Genomic DNA, 17,939 nt, shown 5'->3' on the forward strand with positions numbered 1-17,939 from the left:
CCTCGGCCTCTGTGCCCGGCCGTTGGCCCTCCAGAGGAACTGGCTGGTCTCTGTGTGAGAGAGGAAGCTCGGCTAGACAGACTACCGGTCTGATCCAGCAGGGCCCTTCTGGTGTTCTTTATGTTCTTTTTTAAAGTCCGGGAGAGAGATTCTGTAGGCATACACGCCCGGGAGCTTTGGCTCTTGAAAGCTCAGACCCTCAAAAATCTTGTTGGTCTCTAAGGTCCTACTGGACTTGAATCTCCCTCTCGTACTGCAGACCCACACGGCTACTCTGCCAAAACAGTCTCTGTGCATCATCAACAGTGTTGGGTTCTTCAGGACATTTTAAGTGTGGGATTTTCTTTGGTCCTGTGAGGTCCCTGCTGAGCACAGAGCAAAGGGAAAGCCTGTGGCGTGGGGAGGGCCGGCCGGCCAGGGATCCAGAGCCAGGGGCTTGGTGGCAGCACCCCACAGGTGTGGGGACGGGCAGTGTGGTGGCATGCGTGCCTTAACCCCACCCTCTGCTGAGCAGAGAGCAGCCTTCCCACCCACCCCTCACCTGCCCTGTCTGGGGTTTCCCAGAAGGCCCGCCCCTCCAGGCAAGGAGCCAGGACAGGGTCGGTGGCCGCACGGCCATGGGAGAGCTCCCTTGCCTCCTGTCCCACTCCCCCCACCCCCCCTCCGGCAGCTCTCCAGCTTCTCTGCTCCTGCCCGGAAATGTTGCTCTGGAAGGCAGGGCGGGCACACCCAGTCTGACCCCCCTGCCCTGCAACCGCGGCACCACTCCCATTCAGGCCTCCCCATGGGTTTGGAGATAAAAATGGACACGTAACACATGTGGCAATAAGCAAACAGAGTGCTTGACATACCGATGCCCACATGTTCTTGAGCCAAGATTCCACCAGCTGGGCGGGTGTCACCCCCACCCCATAGGGCCTTTTCTCTTTAAGAGGCGGCTCTGTTTTGTATTCAAAGGTCGGTCTCTTTGCGGCCCCAGGCAGGGAAATGCTGCCTGCAGCGCAGAAGCGGGGAGCCCCCCCTTTTTCTTTCGGGAATACATGTTTTATTCTTTTCCTCTAGCAATCCAAGGCCCCTTGAGCAGCACCCAGGGGAAGAGGGAGGGGGGCAAGCAGGAGAGCCGGCCTTCTAGCACACTTTGGACTGGCAGCTTACGTTGTGCTACTGGGGCACCCTTTGCTAGGGCTTGCCTTTGTCCAGAGGGCCCTTCTCACGAGGGTTGCCAGCTCTGGGATGGAAAATTCCTGGAGGTTTGAGGGGTGGCAACCGGGGAGGGTGGGGCGTGGCGAACGGGGCTGCGCGGACTCCTGGGCTGGGGAAGGCGGGTTATGAGCGGAGCCGCCCGTGCGGGGGCCAAGGAGGGGGGCCCCGCCCGTTGGCAAAGGCGCCGTCGGAGGGGGGGGCGTCCCTCCGCCCCTCTCTGCCGGCCCAGCTGCAGGGCTTCTTGGAGCGGGCCTGGAAGGGGGGCGGGGGGGCCCTAGCAGGTGTCCCCGGGGCTGAGAAGACAGGCCCGGACCCAACTCGCCCCCCCCCCCGGACACCTGCCGGCCAGAGGGCGGGTGCGCGCCCGGCTCAAGGCTACCGCGCTGGGGGGCGGGGGCGGGGGGACGTTGCGCCCTCCCCTCCCCTCCCCTCCCCTCCCCATAAGAGCGGCGGCCGGGGGGTCTGGCGAGAGAGCACCTGTGGCCCGCAGCATGCTGGCCCTGGCCCTCTGCCTCGCCGGGGCCCTGGCCCTCGCCCACCCCCTGGCCACGTGAGTGCCCCGCCAGCCCCCAGAGACCCCCGCCGCCCTGCCCTGCCCTGGGGGAGCGGGGCCCGGGGGGGCGGGAGCGGGGCAGTCCGCGGGGCAGGGCGCTAACCCCACGCCGCTTCCCTCGGCAGGCAGCCCGCCGGCAGCGGCAGCGGCAGCGGCACGAACGAAGACCCGGGTGAGCCCCCCTCTTCTCTCCTCCAACCGCCCCCCCCCCGCCTGAGAGACGGAGGGCCCCCCCTGGCCCGGCCCGCCTCCGCCCCCCCGCCCCCGGGCGCCAGGCGAGGGGGCCCCTTTCCCAGGCAGGCAGGCAGGCAGGCGCGGTGCCCTGCCTTGCCCGGCCAGCTCTTGAAGCCGCCTGTCTTCCCTTGACCCCATCTTCACAACAGCCCTGCCGGGACTTGAGCCTGGGTCCCTGCAGGCGTAGCCCCCCCCCCCTTGGCGCGCCCGGCGGTGTCCCTGGCCTGCCTTCATCTGGGGCGGAGGGCCCTGTGCTCTGACTTGAGGCTCAGGGCGGCTGCAGGCAAGAGCGGCGCCCACGAGGGCGACCCGCAGGAGACCCAGCCCTGCCACGAAAGGCCCAGGGAGCTGGGGGGTTCCGGCTGGAGAACAACAGGTTGAGGAGGGACCCAGAATCCCAGAGCTGGAAGGGGCCACCAGGGCCCTCTCATCCAACCCCCCCCCCCCCCGCGCAAGGCAAGACAGACCAAACTCCTGTGGTGGACAACTGGGGTTCGTGGGGGGTGGGGGGAGAGAGACCCCAGACCGTTGCCAAGAAAAGCAGTTTTATTCACAGCTGCGGCTCAGTTACTCTAGCAAGCAAAAAGCACTGAGCCCCGATTGTACTGGGGAAAAGACATTTATCCCAAATCCGTGCTCTGACGGGGCACGTCAACATTCCCGGCTTATCTGGTGGTTTTACATCGTCTGGAGCTTAAGAGCTCACCAGTTCCATCCAGTTCCCATTATCGTTCACCATGACTTTCCATGACTTTTCCCCTACTACCTTAACACACACAGAGCTAGCTTGTATTGAAGCAGACATTTCCCCCCCTCCTGCCACACTACCTCCCCCCCCCACACCCCCAGTGACCCCCCTGCTCCATGCCCATGATTGCTCTCTGGAAGCATTTGAAGGGCTGTCCCTGGGAGGAGGGCAGCAGGGAGCCGTCCCCGTTGGCAGCAGAGGATCGTGGGGCTCACAAGCATGGGTTTAAATGGCAGGCGGAAAGGTGCCAGCTGGATATTAGGGGAAAGTTGTTTACAGTGTGAGTAGTTGGGACAGTGGAATGGGCTTCCTCGGGAGGTGGTGAGCCTCCCCCTCTCTGGCAGTCTTCAAGCAGAGGCTGGACAAGCACACTCCTCAGGGGTGATGGAGGCTGATCCTGCACTGAGCGGGGGGGGCGGGTGTTGCCGCGTGTTGCCCCACTCCTTGAACAGCTTGTCCCATGGAGGGAAGACTGGCGGCTTAGCGGATGCTCAGGCAGAGCAGTCACCCCCCCACCCCCAGTGCTGCCCAGGGTCCTTCCTTGTGACGCTCCTCTGCTCAGGTCCTGCGTGCTTTGCCTGGTGCCACTGAGAAAGAAAAAGGGGACCCTCTGGAGGAGTTCATGGCCGCGCAGACTGTGGGCAGGAGTGCAAAAGCCAAGCTCCCCCCCCCCCGTCCCTTCTGTGCTAGGGAGGAGTGCTGGAGAAACGACAGAGGTCTCTGGGGTGGGGGGTGGGTCAGGGGCCCTTGGCGTGGCAAAGGGGCCCCTGGTGAGATCCAGTCCTGCTTCCAGACCTTCTGCGACGCTGTGCAGATGAGGACGGATTTGACGCCGTCACCATGGATGAGTCGGGCACCATGCTGTTCTTCAAAGGTAATGGGAGAGAAGGAGGGGGGCTCTCACCCTCTGACCCCCCTTCCCAACACAGCCCTCTCCTCCTTGTGGTGGCTGAGAGGTGTGGAGAGCCTTTGCCAAGGCTGCTGGTGGGGGGAGGTTAGGCGTGAGGCCCTGGCAGGCTTGTGAAAACCATGCCCCACGAGTCCCTGTGGTTGCGATCCAAAGTACTTTCTCTGCAAGGAAGTCCCCTTGAACCCCACTAGGCTTGTTTCTGAGTAAATATTCATAGGAGTGGGGATCAGAGCCTCTGGATCAGAGCTGAGAGGGCATGTGCCCCCTGACACAGCCTTGGCGCCGGACACCTCATTGCCCCCCCTTTCTCCAAAGGGGACTCTGTCTGGAAAGGGTTCGACAGCCGAAGGGAGGCCATCAACGCTTCCTGGCCTGAGTTCCAGGGCCCGGTTGACGCTGCCCTGCGGATCCACCACCTGGCCAAAGAGGACGTCCACGACAATGTCTACCTCTTTCAGGTTCGTGGACCTCTTGGGGCCCCCTCTCTTCACAGCCACGTGGTCTTTTCCCACCATCTTCCTCAGGACAGGAGACCCCCCCTCGTCACCCAGGAGAGGGGAGTGGTCTGCCCAGGGCTGGCATCGGCACACATCAGCACCCAGTTGGGTTGGAAAGCTGGGCTCGGCTTTGGTCTCATTGCTCTGCCAGCGGGTGGGGGCCGGAGAGGCCAGCAGGGGTCGTTCCCTCCTGCTGAGCTGTGGCGGCCAAGCGGGGGGTTGGGGGGGTCCGTGCTGACTGCCGGTCGGTTGCTTTGCAGGGCAAACACGTGTGGGCCTATGCGCACGGCAAGCTGCGGGACGGCTACCCCCACCTCATTGAAGATGACTTCAAGGGGGTGCCCGGGGACCTAGATGCCGCCGTGGAGTGCCACCCGAAGGAATGCGCGGCGGAGACGCTCCTCTTCTTTAAGGGTGAGGAGGAGCACAGAAGGGCGAGAAGGCGCACCCTGCCCTCTTTGGACTGCAAGGCACTGGGGGAGGGGACTTGGGGGGGCACGAGCCTGAGCCTCTGGCAGTGGGACCCAGACAGGCAGCACCGGGCAGGTTGTAAACCGAGGGATCTCTGTGGCAGGATCAGGTGAGCTGAGGAGCCGACCAGGTTGGCTCTGGGCTCCCACCTTGGCTGCCTCATCGACCCTGGCAGCCGGTGGCACCCCCTACAGTCCACTGAGGCTTCCACGCCACCCGGCTGCCTCCAGCAGGGGCCGTCTTAGTGATTCTGGGGCCCTGGACAGAAGTCCAGGATGCCCCCCCTGAATCACTGCCCCCCCCCCATGCCAGGGCCAAGCACGGGGCAGGCCTCACCCCATGTGAGGTGGGCGGGAGCCCTCCGCAGAAGCTGGCTGTCTGAGCCCCAGATGGGGGGGGCAGGCGCGAGAGGTGGTGGCGGAAGCCTGCTTTTTTTCTTCTCCCCCTCGTTGGGAGGTGGGTGGGGCCCCCGCTGCCCTTTGGCTCAGACTGCCCCCTGCCTCCCAGCTGCCATCCTGGATAGGTAAATGGAGCCTCCATGTTCAGAGACAGTATGCTGACTGCGAGATGGCTGTTGCATCATTGCTGTGCTGATGGCTTTCCTGGGGCTTTTGGTTGGCCAGTGAAGGGAGCAGGAGGCTGGGCTTTTGGTGTGGTCCGGCCAGGCCCTTCAGAGGTTCCTCGTCCCCCCTCTGGGGTGGGCTGCGGGGGCCTCCCGGACTCCTGCAGAAAACTTTCAAGGAAGGCAGATTTCGCAGCTTCCCCAACCTCTCCTTCCGTGGCGGAATTTCTCTCATGCTGGCCCTTTGACTGGCCAGGAGAGGGCTGGGAAGCCTGTGGGCGGCCAGGAGGAAACTGAGGCTGGCCTCCGGACTGTGCAGCTCCTCTGGCTGCAGGGTGTTTTCTGCCCCCGGGTCACACTTGCAAGAACTTGGGACTCGTAGCCTCAGGAATGCCCCCGTGCCCTACTCTGGGAAGTTGCTCCCCCTCCCTACCCCACCTCACCCTCAATCACTGCTTAAGCCTGTCGTGCAGACAGAGTCTCTAGAAGACCTTCCTGCAGGCCAGGCAGTGGGGGGGAGGGGGAGGGACCAAACGCAGCCCTGAGCCTGGCACTCGGAGCTCTGGGACTAGGGTTGCCAACCTCCAGGTAGTGGAAAACAAATCAGACACCTCTATACACTTATCATAAGATGAGAAATTCAGTATAGGAATAGCTGTAAGCAATGCCAACAATATTCTGGCGATATATTTACAGTACGTGGTAATATACCCACCAACAACATATATTACCAGCAAGCCTGGCACTCGGAGCTCTGGGACTAGGGTTGCCAACCTCCAGGTAGTAGCTGGAGATATCCTGCTATTACAACTAGTCTCCTGCTGATAGAGATAATTTAACCTGGAGAAAATGGCTGGCTTTGGAGATTAGACTCTATGGCATGGAAATCCCTCCCCTCCCCAAACCTCTCCCTCCTCAAGCTCCGCTCCCAAATCCTCCCGCTGGTTGTGAAGAGGGACCTGGCAACCCTATTAGGTCTACTGCCTGGCTCCCTCCTGATATTTCCATCCGCTCAGGTAGCCCTTCTGCCAGATGCCTCCCTACCTGGCCAAACCGTGTGCTTCTTTGGGTGCTTTCCAAGTCCAAGGTCCCCCACCCCGTCTAAAAATCATAGAATCATAGAGTTCGAAGGGACCCACCAGGGTCATCTAGTCTAACCCCCTGCACAATGCAGGAAACTCACAACTACCTCCCCCACACACACCCCGGTGACCCCTACTCCATGCCCTGGAGAGGAGGAGGAGGAGGAAGGAGCAGTGTGTATGTGTGGGGGGGCTTCATGCCCTGGCTTGTCTGTGCCCCCTTCTGCAGGCTCCCGGGTTCTCTCCTATGATCTGAAAACGGGGGTGCTGAAGGAGCGGATGTGGCCGGCGGTTGCCAACTGTTCTGCAACTCTGCGCTGGCTGGAACGCTACTACTGCTTCCAGGGCATCCGGTTCCTGCGCTTCGATCCTGTCACTGGCGCCGTGCCCCCCGGGCGCTACCCGCTGGATGCCAGGGACTATTTCATGCGCTGCCCAGGGAGAGGTGAGTCGTGCGGTCTCCCGTTGCTGCCAGTTGTGGGGCCTTCACTCAAGGGTGGAGCCTCTGCTTTGCAGGCAGAAGATCCCGGGTTCAATCCTCAACACCTCCCGTTGAAAGCTTCAGGGAACAGACAAAAGGGCAGACCCTGGAGAGCGGCTGCCAGCCAGAGGAGGGCCAGCAAGGCCTGGCTCAGCAGAAGGCCGCCTCAGGGGCGCCCGTCTCCTTGTGCTCTACTGCACCACTGCCCTTGGGTGGGGGCTGGGGGCTTCTCCTCTTCATCTGTGACACCCAGAGCTGTAGGTATGCCTGCGAGACCCTGAAGTGGCGTGCGCATATCCACTGGCAGGTGAGCAGACGGGCAGGCAGGCTGGTTTTCCAGCCTCGGGGTCGGCCCCTGCCCCCCCTTATTCAGGAGACTGGCTGCAAGTGCACAGCCTGCCCAAACAGTGTTGGAAGTGAACGCTCCCTTCCCCATCTTGTGCCAGTGACCGGGGGGGGGGGGGGCTGCTGGTGTAAGGTTGCCATCCTCCAGGTGGTGCCAGGAATTGCAACTGATCCCCAGACGACAGAGATCAGTTCCCCTGGAGAAAATGGCCACTTCGGAGGGCGGGCTCTCTGGCATCAGAACTCTACTGAGCTTCTTCTCATCCCCAAACTCTACCCTCGTCAGGCACCACCCCCAAATTTCCAGGAATTTCCCAGTTTGAGGTTGGCGTCCCTAGGCAGGTGTGCTTCCAGGCCCAGTAGAAAGGGCTGGGGTCACCGTAAAAGCTTCGCCCGAGGAAGCCTTATTCCTTAAATCTCGTGTCGGAGAAATCTGACCCGAAGGAGACCCCACAGGGGCTGCCTGTGCTCTTGGGGAAACCACCTCCTTGCAGAGGGGGTGGTTCCTCCTTCCAAAAGCCTTTATATTCCTTATTTATGCCTGGATTTTTATGGTTTGTTGATTTTAATAATTTTTGTGCAATTGTTATAAGTTGATCATGTCTTATTTTGTGAGCCACTGCTAGACAGTGTAGGCATTTTCTCAATAAATAGATACGGACCCTTTTGAAGTTAAATTTTGGCCCCAGGGTTTGCAAGTTTTCAATGGCTGCTGTTATCTGTTTCTAACTGTTTGGTAATGTTGTAAACCACCCACAGAATAGGAAGGTTATCTTCAAGGCTCAAATAAATAAATAAGGAAGGGGGTCAGGGAAATGGCTGTGACCCACGCCTGGGGAGTGGGGTGTGGCAACCCCCTGGGTATTTGGAAGGTCTCTGTCTTGAGCGCCTCTCTGCATCCCAACAGGCCACGGCCAGGGGGTCAGGCGGAGTGACCGCTGCAGCGGACAGCCCTTCCAGGCCTTCTCCTCGGATGACTCGGGGCGAATCTATGCCTTCCGTGGTGAGCGACAGAGACGTGCGGGGCAAACGGCACTCCCTGACGTCAGGAGCAAGCCCTGGGAAGCGGGGTGCCGGGCAGGATGGGCCACCCTGGCAGGGGGGCTGACCCATGTTCTCCAGCCTGAAGTGTGCGTGTGTGTGTAGTGTTGCCTGCTGTTCTCATCATGCCTGCGGGTTTGCTCGTACCCCTTCTCTCAGAGGTGGGTCTTTGCACGGACAGCCTCCTCTCGGGATCCAGTTTGTGGTTTGCAGTAGCTCTGTGTGTGTGTGTGTGTGTGTGTGTGTGTGTGTGTGTGTGTGTGTGTGTGTGTGTGTGTGTGTGAAAGAGAGAGAGCTGCAACTGTCCCTGCAGTCCTTGTGCCTGAAGGCCCCTGTCTCTTTTCTTCTTCCCAGGGGGTAAGTACTACCGTGTGGACTCCAAAAGGGACGGCTGGCACGCCTGGACTCTTAACCATACCTGGCATGACCTGCAGGGTGAAGTGGACGCCGCCTTCAGCTGGGAGGACAAACTCTACCTGATTCAGGTGCATGTTTGGGGGGGGGAGCGCCTGGGAGGTGGGCTGGCACCTGACCCTTCTGCCAGGGTCACCGGTGGGAGATGGGTAGGCGGTGACACAGCGAGCGAGAGTCGTGCATGAAGCAAAAACGCACGGAATGGTTGGCGAGAAGGCAGGAAAGAGGTCTGGGCGTCCTGGTGGTGGGCACGTGAAAATACTGACGACTCAGCTTTCCACCCTGGTGGAAACGGCCAGTTCCAGGCACAGGGTTATTTGGGAAGTAAGGAAAATAAGCCAGCAAGAGCCAGAATACGCTGAGATATAGAAGTGGCGTCTGACAAAGGGAGCTGTGGCTCCTGAAAGCCTCTGGCGTGGACATCTTGTGGGCCCTTAAGGGGCTCCTGGAGCCCCTGCCTGGCTCGTCTGCAGCAGACTGACACGGCTGCCCACCTGCAACTCTGTGCACCAGCAGGGAGTGGAGCAGTTGAGAGCGGCGGACTCTGATCTGGAGAACTGGGCTCGATTCCCCACTCCTCCACATGCAGCCTGCTGGGTGACCTGGAGCTAGTCACAGCGTGGTGCAGTGGTTAAGAGCGGTGGTTTGGAGTGGTGGGCTCTGATCTGGATAACCGGGTTTGATTCCCCGCTCCTCCACATGAGCTGCAGATGCTAATTTGGTGAACTGGATTTGTTTCCCTACTCCTACACACGAAGCCAGCTGGGTGACTTTGGGCTAGTCACTCTCTGAGCCCCACCTACCTCACAGGGTGTCTGTTGTGGGGAGGGGAAGATGATTGTAAGCCGCTTTGAGTCTCCCTTAAGTAGTAGAGAAAGTCGGCATATAAAAACCAACTCTTCTTCTGCTTCTCTCTCAGCTCCACCCACCTCACCAGGTGTCTGTTGTGGGGAGGGAAGGTGATTGTAAACTGCTTTGAGTCTCCTTATGGTAGAGAAAAAGGGGGGGTGTAAAAACCAACTCTTCCACTCCCTCTTCTTAATAATTCCTGCAGATCTTGCCTTCCCATCATAAAAACGGGGCAGGGCATGGAGCCCCCTCCCTACCCACCAAGGCCGCAGCCTCCCCGGGGGATCTTTTATTGAGAACCACCATGACCTCGGGGGGAGATGACAGGCAATCTGGAGAATTGTGAGGTGGGTGGGTGGGATTCCCACTCTGGGGCTGTGCCTGATGCCCCTCTACCACGGGCCCTTCTTTATGCAGGGTTCCCAAGTGACCATCTACCGATCAGGCCAGGGCTACAACCGTGTGGCGGGGTACCCCCGGCCCCTGCAGGAAGAACTGGGTGTGGCAGGTGTGGACGCCGCCTTCACCTGCCCTCACTCCAAGGATCTGTATCTCATCCAAGGTACCGAAAGAGAGAGAGAGCGGGGGTGGAGAGGGCTTCGTTTCCAAAATGAGAGGCCAGGATGTTCCGGCCTGCCTGGTCCCCACCGACTTGAAAGCCCCCCCCCCCCCCGGTCCAAATGCATGGGATTACTCTGTGAAGAATTAGGGCTGCTGCCTCAGACCGTGGGTGGCCGCGGCCCACCGAATGCCTCCAGGAGCCCACAAGCCGGGCACCAAGGCCCCTGCCCCCACCTCCACGTTGCCCCCCCTCCCCTGCGGCAGCTGCCTCTGAAGCAGCTACTGTAGCCAGCAGCCACCGGGAGGCCTGGCCTTCATGCCTGTGTCTGATCTGTTCTCTGCGCATGCCCAGAGGGGCTCTCTTCCTCGGCTGGGTTCATTTTCCAGACCCAGGAAGATGCAAGGGTGGCTGAAGCAGAGGCCCAGGTTGCCAGGACCTTCTTGGGAAGGAAATTCCCACAACTTGTGTGTGTGTGTGGGGTGGCTGGGCACACCAGCCACGCCCCCTCTCAGCCCCATTGCCGTGGGACCTTAATAGAGCTTGCCGGACTTGCAGTCCAGAGCAGAGGTTGGGGTTCAACAGCTGGGTGAAGCAGCCCTGATCCTCCTCCTCCTCCAGGGAACGTCATTCGGCACGTGGACCTGCTGCAGAGGTCGAAAGGCCCCGGCCCAGCCCGGCCCAGCCCCCACCCCCACGTGGACAGTGCTCTGTGTACCGCTGAGGGGGTGCACCTTTTCCACGGACCCAGCTTCCACCTCTATGCCAGCGTGGGTGAGCTCATGGCTGCCACAGGACCTGCAGCTGCCCAGGATACCGCGGCCGTCTTCTTCAACTGCACCGCCGCGGGAGGCAGTGGTGCTCCCCCCCATGGCTCTCCACACCAGGGATGAAGGTCCCCCTGCCCACCCAGACTGATGCCACCCTGTGGCCGGCTTTCTGTTCTGTATCCACACAGAGAAGCCAATAAACGTGGGTCTGCGGCCCGCAGGCGGTGAGCTCTGAGGACGGGTTGAGAGTGCTTGAGGGCCAGGGGGTGCCCAGGGCCGGGGGGGGGGTATGGCTGACCGCTCCGAAGGGAGGAGGGAAGGGGCCAGAGGTGAGACTGGTGAATGGGCCGAAACAGCGGCCAATCGTTTAGGAAAACAGAGGTTGTGTTTCCAGGCAGAGCGCCATGGGACTGTGGCCTCCGACATCACCAAAAGGGCAGAGAGTGTGTGTACGTACTTGTGGCTGGAACAGACCCCAGGCCCATCGAGTCCAGCGTTCTGTTCACACAGTGGCTGACCTGCTGCCTCGAGGAAGCCCCCAAGCAAGATGATGGCAGCAGCACCATCCTCCTGCCTGTGTTCCACAGCACCTCATGTAATAGGCCTCCTCCTCTGATCCTGGAGAGAATAGGTCTGCATCATGACTAGTGTCCATTTTGACCAATAGCCATGAATAGCCCTCTCCTCCATGAACATGTCCCCTCTTAAAGCCTTCCAAGTTGGCGGCCATCACCACATCCTGGGGCACTGTATGCTGTTTGAAGAATGCTCCCTTGTGCCTGTCCTGAATCTCCCACCCTCCAGCTTCAGTGGGTGATCCCGAGTTCTGGGATTATGGGCGAAAGGCTTCTCCCTGCCCGCTCTCTCCACAACACGCATACTTTTACAGACCTCTGTCATGTCTCCCCTTACCCGCTTTTTTTCTAGGCTGAAGAGCCCAAAGGGTGCTCGCGTGTGGGGTGGGAGCGGGCACAGGAAGGGAATGGGTCAGACACACGGTTCAACAAGAGGCCGCTTTATTGGGAGGGCCTGCCCAGCTCCACGGCCTGTTCGGGCCGGCTGGCCCTCTGCTCCACGGGAAATCAGCCAAAGAGGCAGACGGTGCCCGAGGCCAGGCGATGCCGGTACTCGTGCAGCAGGCTGGAGGCTGGGGGGAAGCCGCTCTTTGTGGCCAGCTTCCCCGGGACCACTAGGAGGGTGACGCCGGGCCCCAGCCCTTCCGCCAGCTTCTGCAGCATGCGGCAGGCCAGGTAGCCGGAGGCACGGGCGGGCTCGGCCTCCAGGCTGGCGTAGACCTCTGGGGGTGGGTTGGGCAGCTTCCACTCCAGCTCGCCAATCAGCTGGTTGGTGCGGGCCTTGTCCAGGGCAGAGGGGTTCTCTCCATAGCAGGCCACCACGCGAAGGCCCGAGGGGGCCCGGCTGGCCACAAAGTTGCCCCGGGCCAGCACCTCCGGGCCCTCCCCCTCCCCCTCCCAAGCCATGACTGCCCAGTGCAGCCAGTCGTAATTCTCCTCCAGCTTCCGCAGGACGCTGCCCACCAGCTGGGCAGGGACTGGGGGGGCCGCTGCGCCCACTGCCTGGTCCAGGTCCTCCTGAGCTTGCTCTCGGAAGTAGCGGGCGCAGCATGCCAGGGCGTCCTTCATGCGCTGGTGCAGGGCTCCCACCCGCGCATCCCACACCCCCAGCAGCAGGGCCGGGTTGCGCTTTGTCAGCCCCGCTTCGCAGAGCAGGCACAGGAGGCCGGCGCCCACCACGGCGTTCAGCTTGTGGCACAGCCGGGCCATCTGGGGGCGGCGGGGGCGGTGGCGCTCCACGGCCAGCTCCAGCAGCGGGTGCCGCAGGGCCACCACCGTGCTGCCCTGCACGTGGCGCCACAGGTACAGCAGCCGGCGCTCCAGCTTGTCCTGGGCGCAGGCCTGCAGAAAGAGCTCGGCCTCGCGGGGGGCGTGGGGGGCCCCCGCCCGCACGGCCAGGCACAGCTGCCCGAAGACGCCGGCCACGCAGTCCTCGCAGGCGCCCAGCTCCCCCTCCTCCAGGAGGCCCGGCCCTCCCGCCAGCTCCTGCTCCAGCAGCTCCAGCTCCCGGCAGACGAAGGCCCGCTCTTCAGGGGTGGCGGAGCCTTGCAGCTGGGCCACCAGCCCCAGGCCCAGCGAGTGCAGCGACTGCAGGAAGCCCACCGGCTCCAGGCACCGGGAGAAGAGCGCCGCCATGGCAGGGCCTGCAACGAGAACGGGACGGGCGGCTGAAGAAGGAGAAGAGTTGGTTTTTATATGCCAACTTTCTCTACCACTTAAGGGAGACTCAAACTGGCTTACCAGCACCTTCCCTCCCCCTCCCCACAACAGTCACCCTGTGGGGTGGGGCTGAGAAAACTGACTAGCCCAAGGTCACTCAGCTGGCTTCTTAGGCAGATGATGAGAGGGAAGGCATCTTGGCCATCTTCTGGTCACTAGGGTTGTGTGGAGGGGGGAGGATGTTGTGAATTTCCTGCATTGTGCAGGGGGTTGGACTAGATGACCCTGGTGATCCCTTCCAGCCCTATGATTCTATGATTCTGTGTGGAGGAGTGGGGGAAACAAATCCAGTTCACCAGATCAGCCTCAGCTGCTCAAGTGGAGGAGTGGGGGATCAGACCCGGTTCTCCAGAACAGAATCCACTGCTCCAAACTGCTGCTCTTCACCACCACACCACGCCGGCTCTCCTAGTGGCCCCCCCCCACTAGTATTGCCAGCCTCCAGGTGGTGTCTGGAGATCTCCCGCTATTACAACTGATCTCCTGCCGATAGAGGTCAGTTCCCCTGCAGAAAATGGCCACTTTGGCCATTGGACTCTGGCATGGAAGTCCCTCCCCTCCCCAAACCCCGCCCTCCTCAGGCTCCACCCCCAAACTCTCCAGGTATTTTCCAACATGGAGCTGGCAACCCTAGTCCCCACGCCCTGAACAAGGAGGGGAGGAGGGAATGCACACCCCTCCCTGCCCAATCCTCTCTGGCTCCTGCACACCGCCGACAACCCCCCTCCCCTGCACTAGGTTTGCCCACTCCGTTTGGGGTGGTGCCTGGGGAGGGTGGGGTGCAGGGAGGGGAGGAGGCTCAGCAGGGCTGTGATGCCGCACAGTTTGCCCCCCCAAAAAACTGCTCTTTTCCACCAGGGGTATGGAGAGCAGGTGTGGGGCCAGGAGAGCTCCAGCCCCCCCCCCCTCCGGAGCATGGCATCCCTATCTTCAGCAAAGTCTTCCTCAAATAAGTGCTGCTGGGTGGTCCTGGCTGCCAACCTTTGCCCTGGAAGCCCCCACCTTCCCCGCCCAAAAGTCGGGTCGGAGGAAACCACCAGGCTGCATCTGGCCAGAGACCCCCCCTTTATTGCTCCATCTGGTCCTCCCCCGCCACTGCCTTTAGAACCGGAGGGTGCCTCCTTGCATCTTCCAGTCGACTCGGTTTGTTGAAGCCGCAGCTTTTGGCCTCCCCAGGCCAGGGGGCTCCTTCCTCAGAGGGAGACCAGCACAGCTTCTGCCTTTTCGGTTTTGCTGCAGCACGCGGATTCCCCTCCCCCACCTGACTTTGCTTGCAGAACAGGCTCAGGAGCACCCAGGCTGCAACGCCGACAGCTCAAGGAAGGCCCTGGTTCCCAGGGAAGCTGCAACGGAGGGGGGCGTCTCAAGGGCCACCCTGGTGTAGCGGTCAAGGTGTCGCTCTAGGATCTGGGAGCTCCCTGGGTGACCTTGGGCTGGCCACACACACACACACACACACACTCATCCAAACCTACCTCTCAGGGTTGTCGGGAGGATAAAACGGAGAAGAGGAGAAGGAAGCAAGCTGCTTGGGGTTCTCTGCTGGGGGAGGAAAGTGCAGTATAAGTGAAGTGAAAGAGGCAGGCCCCCCAGGAGAGGAGATGACGTGAGCCGCTGGCTATTCAAGCATGCATTCTCTTTTATTTACTTCATTTGTTGACCACCTTTCTCACTGAGTCTGAAGGGGGAATTACAAAACATTTTTTACAAACCAGTCGCTCAGACAGCAGACGGCATCCAGTCAGCCACGCGGCACAACCGGGGATACGGGACTGGGAAACGAAGCAGCCCCCACCAGCGTGTTTTGAGGCGTGGGTGTTTGGCTTTCTTGTAGTAGCCTCGTGGTTTTGCCTGCCTCAAAAGGAGGGCGCTAAGAAGAGAGAGCTCTTGCATGGCCTTGCCTGAGTGGGTCCCACGCCTCCCCAGCCTCCGCCTGGCCTCCCCTTGCCTGCCTTGGGCAGCCCCAAGGGCAAAGCCCTGCCGGCATCGCCCTTCTTCAGGGCAGTGAAGGGCAGGCCGCAGAGGAGCTTTCCTAGCCGGTCCTGAAGGTGACTCCGTTTTTCAAGGGCGCTGAATCCGGCACAGAGTAGCAGCTGGTGCCAGCAGCTGGTGCCAGGTACAGCATCCCGCCTGGCACAGCGTGAGTTCCTGGGGAAAGGGCTGGGCAGAAGGCTGCCAAGGCTGTGTGTGGATCGTTGCCCCAAGCTGCCTTTTTGAGAGGCGGGCGCAGATCAGGCAGGGTCCCTCGCTGTAGGGGATGTGGGTCGGTGGGGAAGGAGGTGACCTTGGGAGGTACGCAGAAGCCCCCCTCAGTCCAGCTGTTCCCAGGGCAGAGCAGGCAGATCTCGAACCTGACGGAGCCTACAGCCCATTCCTTGGCCCTGGGAAGAGCGCTTGCGATGCCGGACGTGCGTATATCCCACCTTTCCACCTAAGCAGAGGCTGGATGGCCATCTGTCAGCAATGCTGATTCTATGACCTTAAGCAGATGATGAGAGGGAGGGCCCCATGGCCATCTTCTGGGCATGGAGTGGGGGGGGTCACTGGGGGTGTGTGGGAGGAGAGGTAGTTGTGAATTTCCTGCATTGTGCAGGGGGTCGGACTAGATGACCCTGGTGGTCCCTTCCAACTCTATTATTCTAAGTGTGCCCGGGCAGCTGCCATCATAATGCAAGAAAGACCACACCAACTAAACCCCAAAGGCCATTGGGTCAGCGTTGCTCAGGGGAAAGCCCTGGGGGGGACTAGACAAGGCCCCACCAGACCCCTACACGATACGAGTGGTGGGATCTCAGAGAGGCGCATTTGGAAAAGAGAGCCTCCCCCCCCCCCACACGGAGAAGACCCCAGTTGCCCCCTAACATCTGGAAGGGGCACCTGTAGCAAGACCTTTTGGGTGCCCCCACTGAGGGAGGAGGCCCCTCTGGGAAGGCCGCCGCAGGAGGAAGGCAGCTGGCGGAGAGTCCCCTGGGCGCAAAAGCACCCCTCTCCCGGAGGAAGCCCAGCTTCTGTTGGGGTGGGGGCAACCAGGGCCCGCTTCTCTCTCCTCACCCTCTCCCCATCTCTCTGTGACACGGAGGACGGAGCAGGGTCTGCCTGCCCCCCGCCCGGGCAAATCTGCAGCATCGTGAGCCTTGCCCCACCCTGCAGGCTGGCACGGAGGGGGCTGCCTTACCTTCGCCCTCCGGCCTCCCGTGAGCGTTGGGGGCTTCTCCACCGCCAGCCAAGGCGCAGCAGCAGCAGCAGCAGCGCCCTCCGGCTGGTGTGGCCTGCCTGCGTGCTGCTGCCGCCTCCCCTGATATGCCCGCCTTTATCTCTGCCCCGCCTGTGGCACTTTGACGGGCACCTTGCCCGCTTGCTGCGGCACAGAGTATGTGAGCCGGTCAATCTTGTGGGGCAGGTAGGGTTGCCAACTCCAGGTTGGGAAATCCTGGGAACTTAGGGTGTGGAGCCTGGGGCCCTAGGATTTGGAGAGAGGCCTCAGCAGGGTATAAATGCCATAGGGCCCACCCTCCAAGGCCGCCGCGTTATCCAGGGGAACTGGCCTCTTGTGTTTTGGAGATCAGTTGTAATTCCAGGAGATCTCTAGGCCCCACCAGAAGATCGGCAACCCTTGGGCCCACGGCATTCCCCTTCATGTCTTCCCCCTCCCCGCAGTCTCTTCCCCTGAGCCAGCCAGCGGTCGGGAAGGCTGAGCTCCCCTCCAGTGTGCATGAGGTGTCCCAGGGTCCCATTTGCAAAACCCCTCCCCAAACCCCTCCTGAGGTTTTGGGGTCCGTCCACCACTCAAGCCCCCCTGAATCCTGTTTCCCCCCCACCCCGTCTCACGGTGCTTTGAATCACCAGAAGGTGGAATGTCCTTGAGGGTTTGTGTGTGTGTGCAAATAAATGGCCAGGCGCACGGAGAAGAGTGTCAGTGCAGCCTCAGAACACTTTGCAAGGAAAGGATTTTATGAACTAACATGACCCCCACAGAAAATCTTGATACTTGGGAATCACTCAGAACACGCTGGAGATGTTGCTGCGCATCAGAAACAAACTCAACCGAGAACAGGCTGGTCTTCCCTTTGCCCCGACATTTCCTCTTCTGAGGAATGGGCTCAAAGGCAGCAGGGGCGGAATACCGATAGGCTGGGACAGACACTTTGGGGCCAGTCATCAGTGGGGGCCTGGCTACCCACTTCCCATCCGACCTGTGTTAACCAATCCCCACAGGTCTTCACTAGTGTTTTTTCAGCTCTGGGAGGTATTATTAAAATCTATCCATTCTGCCCCTCCCGCCACACACACCGCTCAGCCAAACGGTGAGGGCTTCTCTCTGGTTCTCACCTGTCTATCTCATCTCCCTAACTGCCCCCTCTCCGGATGCACAGCATTACTTTTATTGGGGGGGGGGGGTTCCAGACAGGGATATCCCTGAGGCAAGTGGCCTCCCATTTATTACGCCCCTTAGTGCAAGAGCGGTTTGGAGCGGGCCCCACAGATCCATGGGAGAATTCACACAAATTGTCCCTATTTCAGGGGCTCCAGGAACCCTGGCAAACCCCCCAGATCCCCAAAATGCAGATGCTTAGTCAGTGCAGTGATTACCAGTTTGCCCTTCCTGTACACAGAAAAGAAACCCCAAAATACCGAAGCCAAACAGAGTGTTCCCAGAATCCCTCCCTAGCTATGTGTTTAAAAATATTCTTGGTACTTTTAATCCCTTTCATAGATTCCTGGTGCAAATACCAGCCAGCCTGGAGGGCACTGGTATCCGCATCTGAATGCTGAAACATTCCAGGTTGGTGCCCTTGGGAGGAGAGAGCTGTCTGGGATGGGGGGTGGGGGCCCGGCAAGGCAATAAACACCAACTTTTATTTCTTAAAAATACACCAAAGGTGAAGTGCAACAGCCTTCAGAGCTGCAACGACTTCCATACTGGGG

General features: G+C 60.7%; 2 protein-coding genes across 2 annotated transcripts in view; one reads left to right on the top strand and one right to left on the bottom strand.

The window, feature by feature from the left end:
* Window positions 1–17,939, bottom strand: part of ILK (integrin linked kinase) — a 196,907-nt gene that overhangs the window by 139,078 nt on the left and 39,890 nt on the right. The window lies entirely within an intron of this gene.
* On the top strand, window positions 1,695–10,842 carry HPX (hemopexin). Its single transcript, XM_056858762.1, has 10 exons — window positions 1,695–1,753; window positions 1,882–1,928; window positions 3,532–3,612; window positions 3,964–4,106; window positions 4,406–4,559; window positions 6,490–6,717; window positions 7,994–8,089; window positions 8,482–8,612; window positions 9,808–9,952; window positions 10,571–10,842. Exons 1-10 carry the CDS (start codon window positions 1,695–1,697, stop codon window positions 10,840–10,842), a joined length of 1,356 nt encoding a protein of 451 aa, XP_056714740.1.

Source organism: Euleptes europaea, chromosome 12, assembly GCF_029931775.1.
Source record: "Euleptes europaea isolate rEulEur1 chromosome 12, rEulEur1.hap1, whole genome shotgun sequence".
Classification (NCBI taxonomy): Eukaryota; Metazoa; Chordata; class Lepidosauria; order Squamata; family Sphaerodactylidae; genus Euleptes; species Euleptes europaea.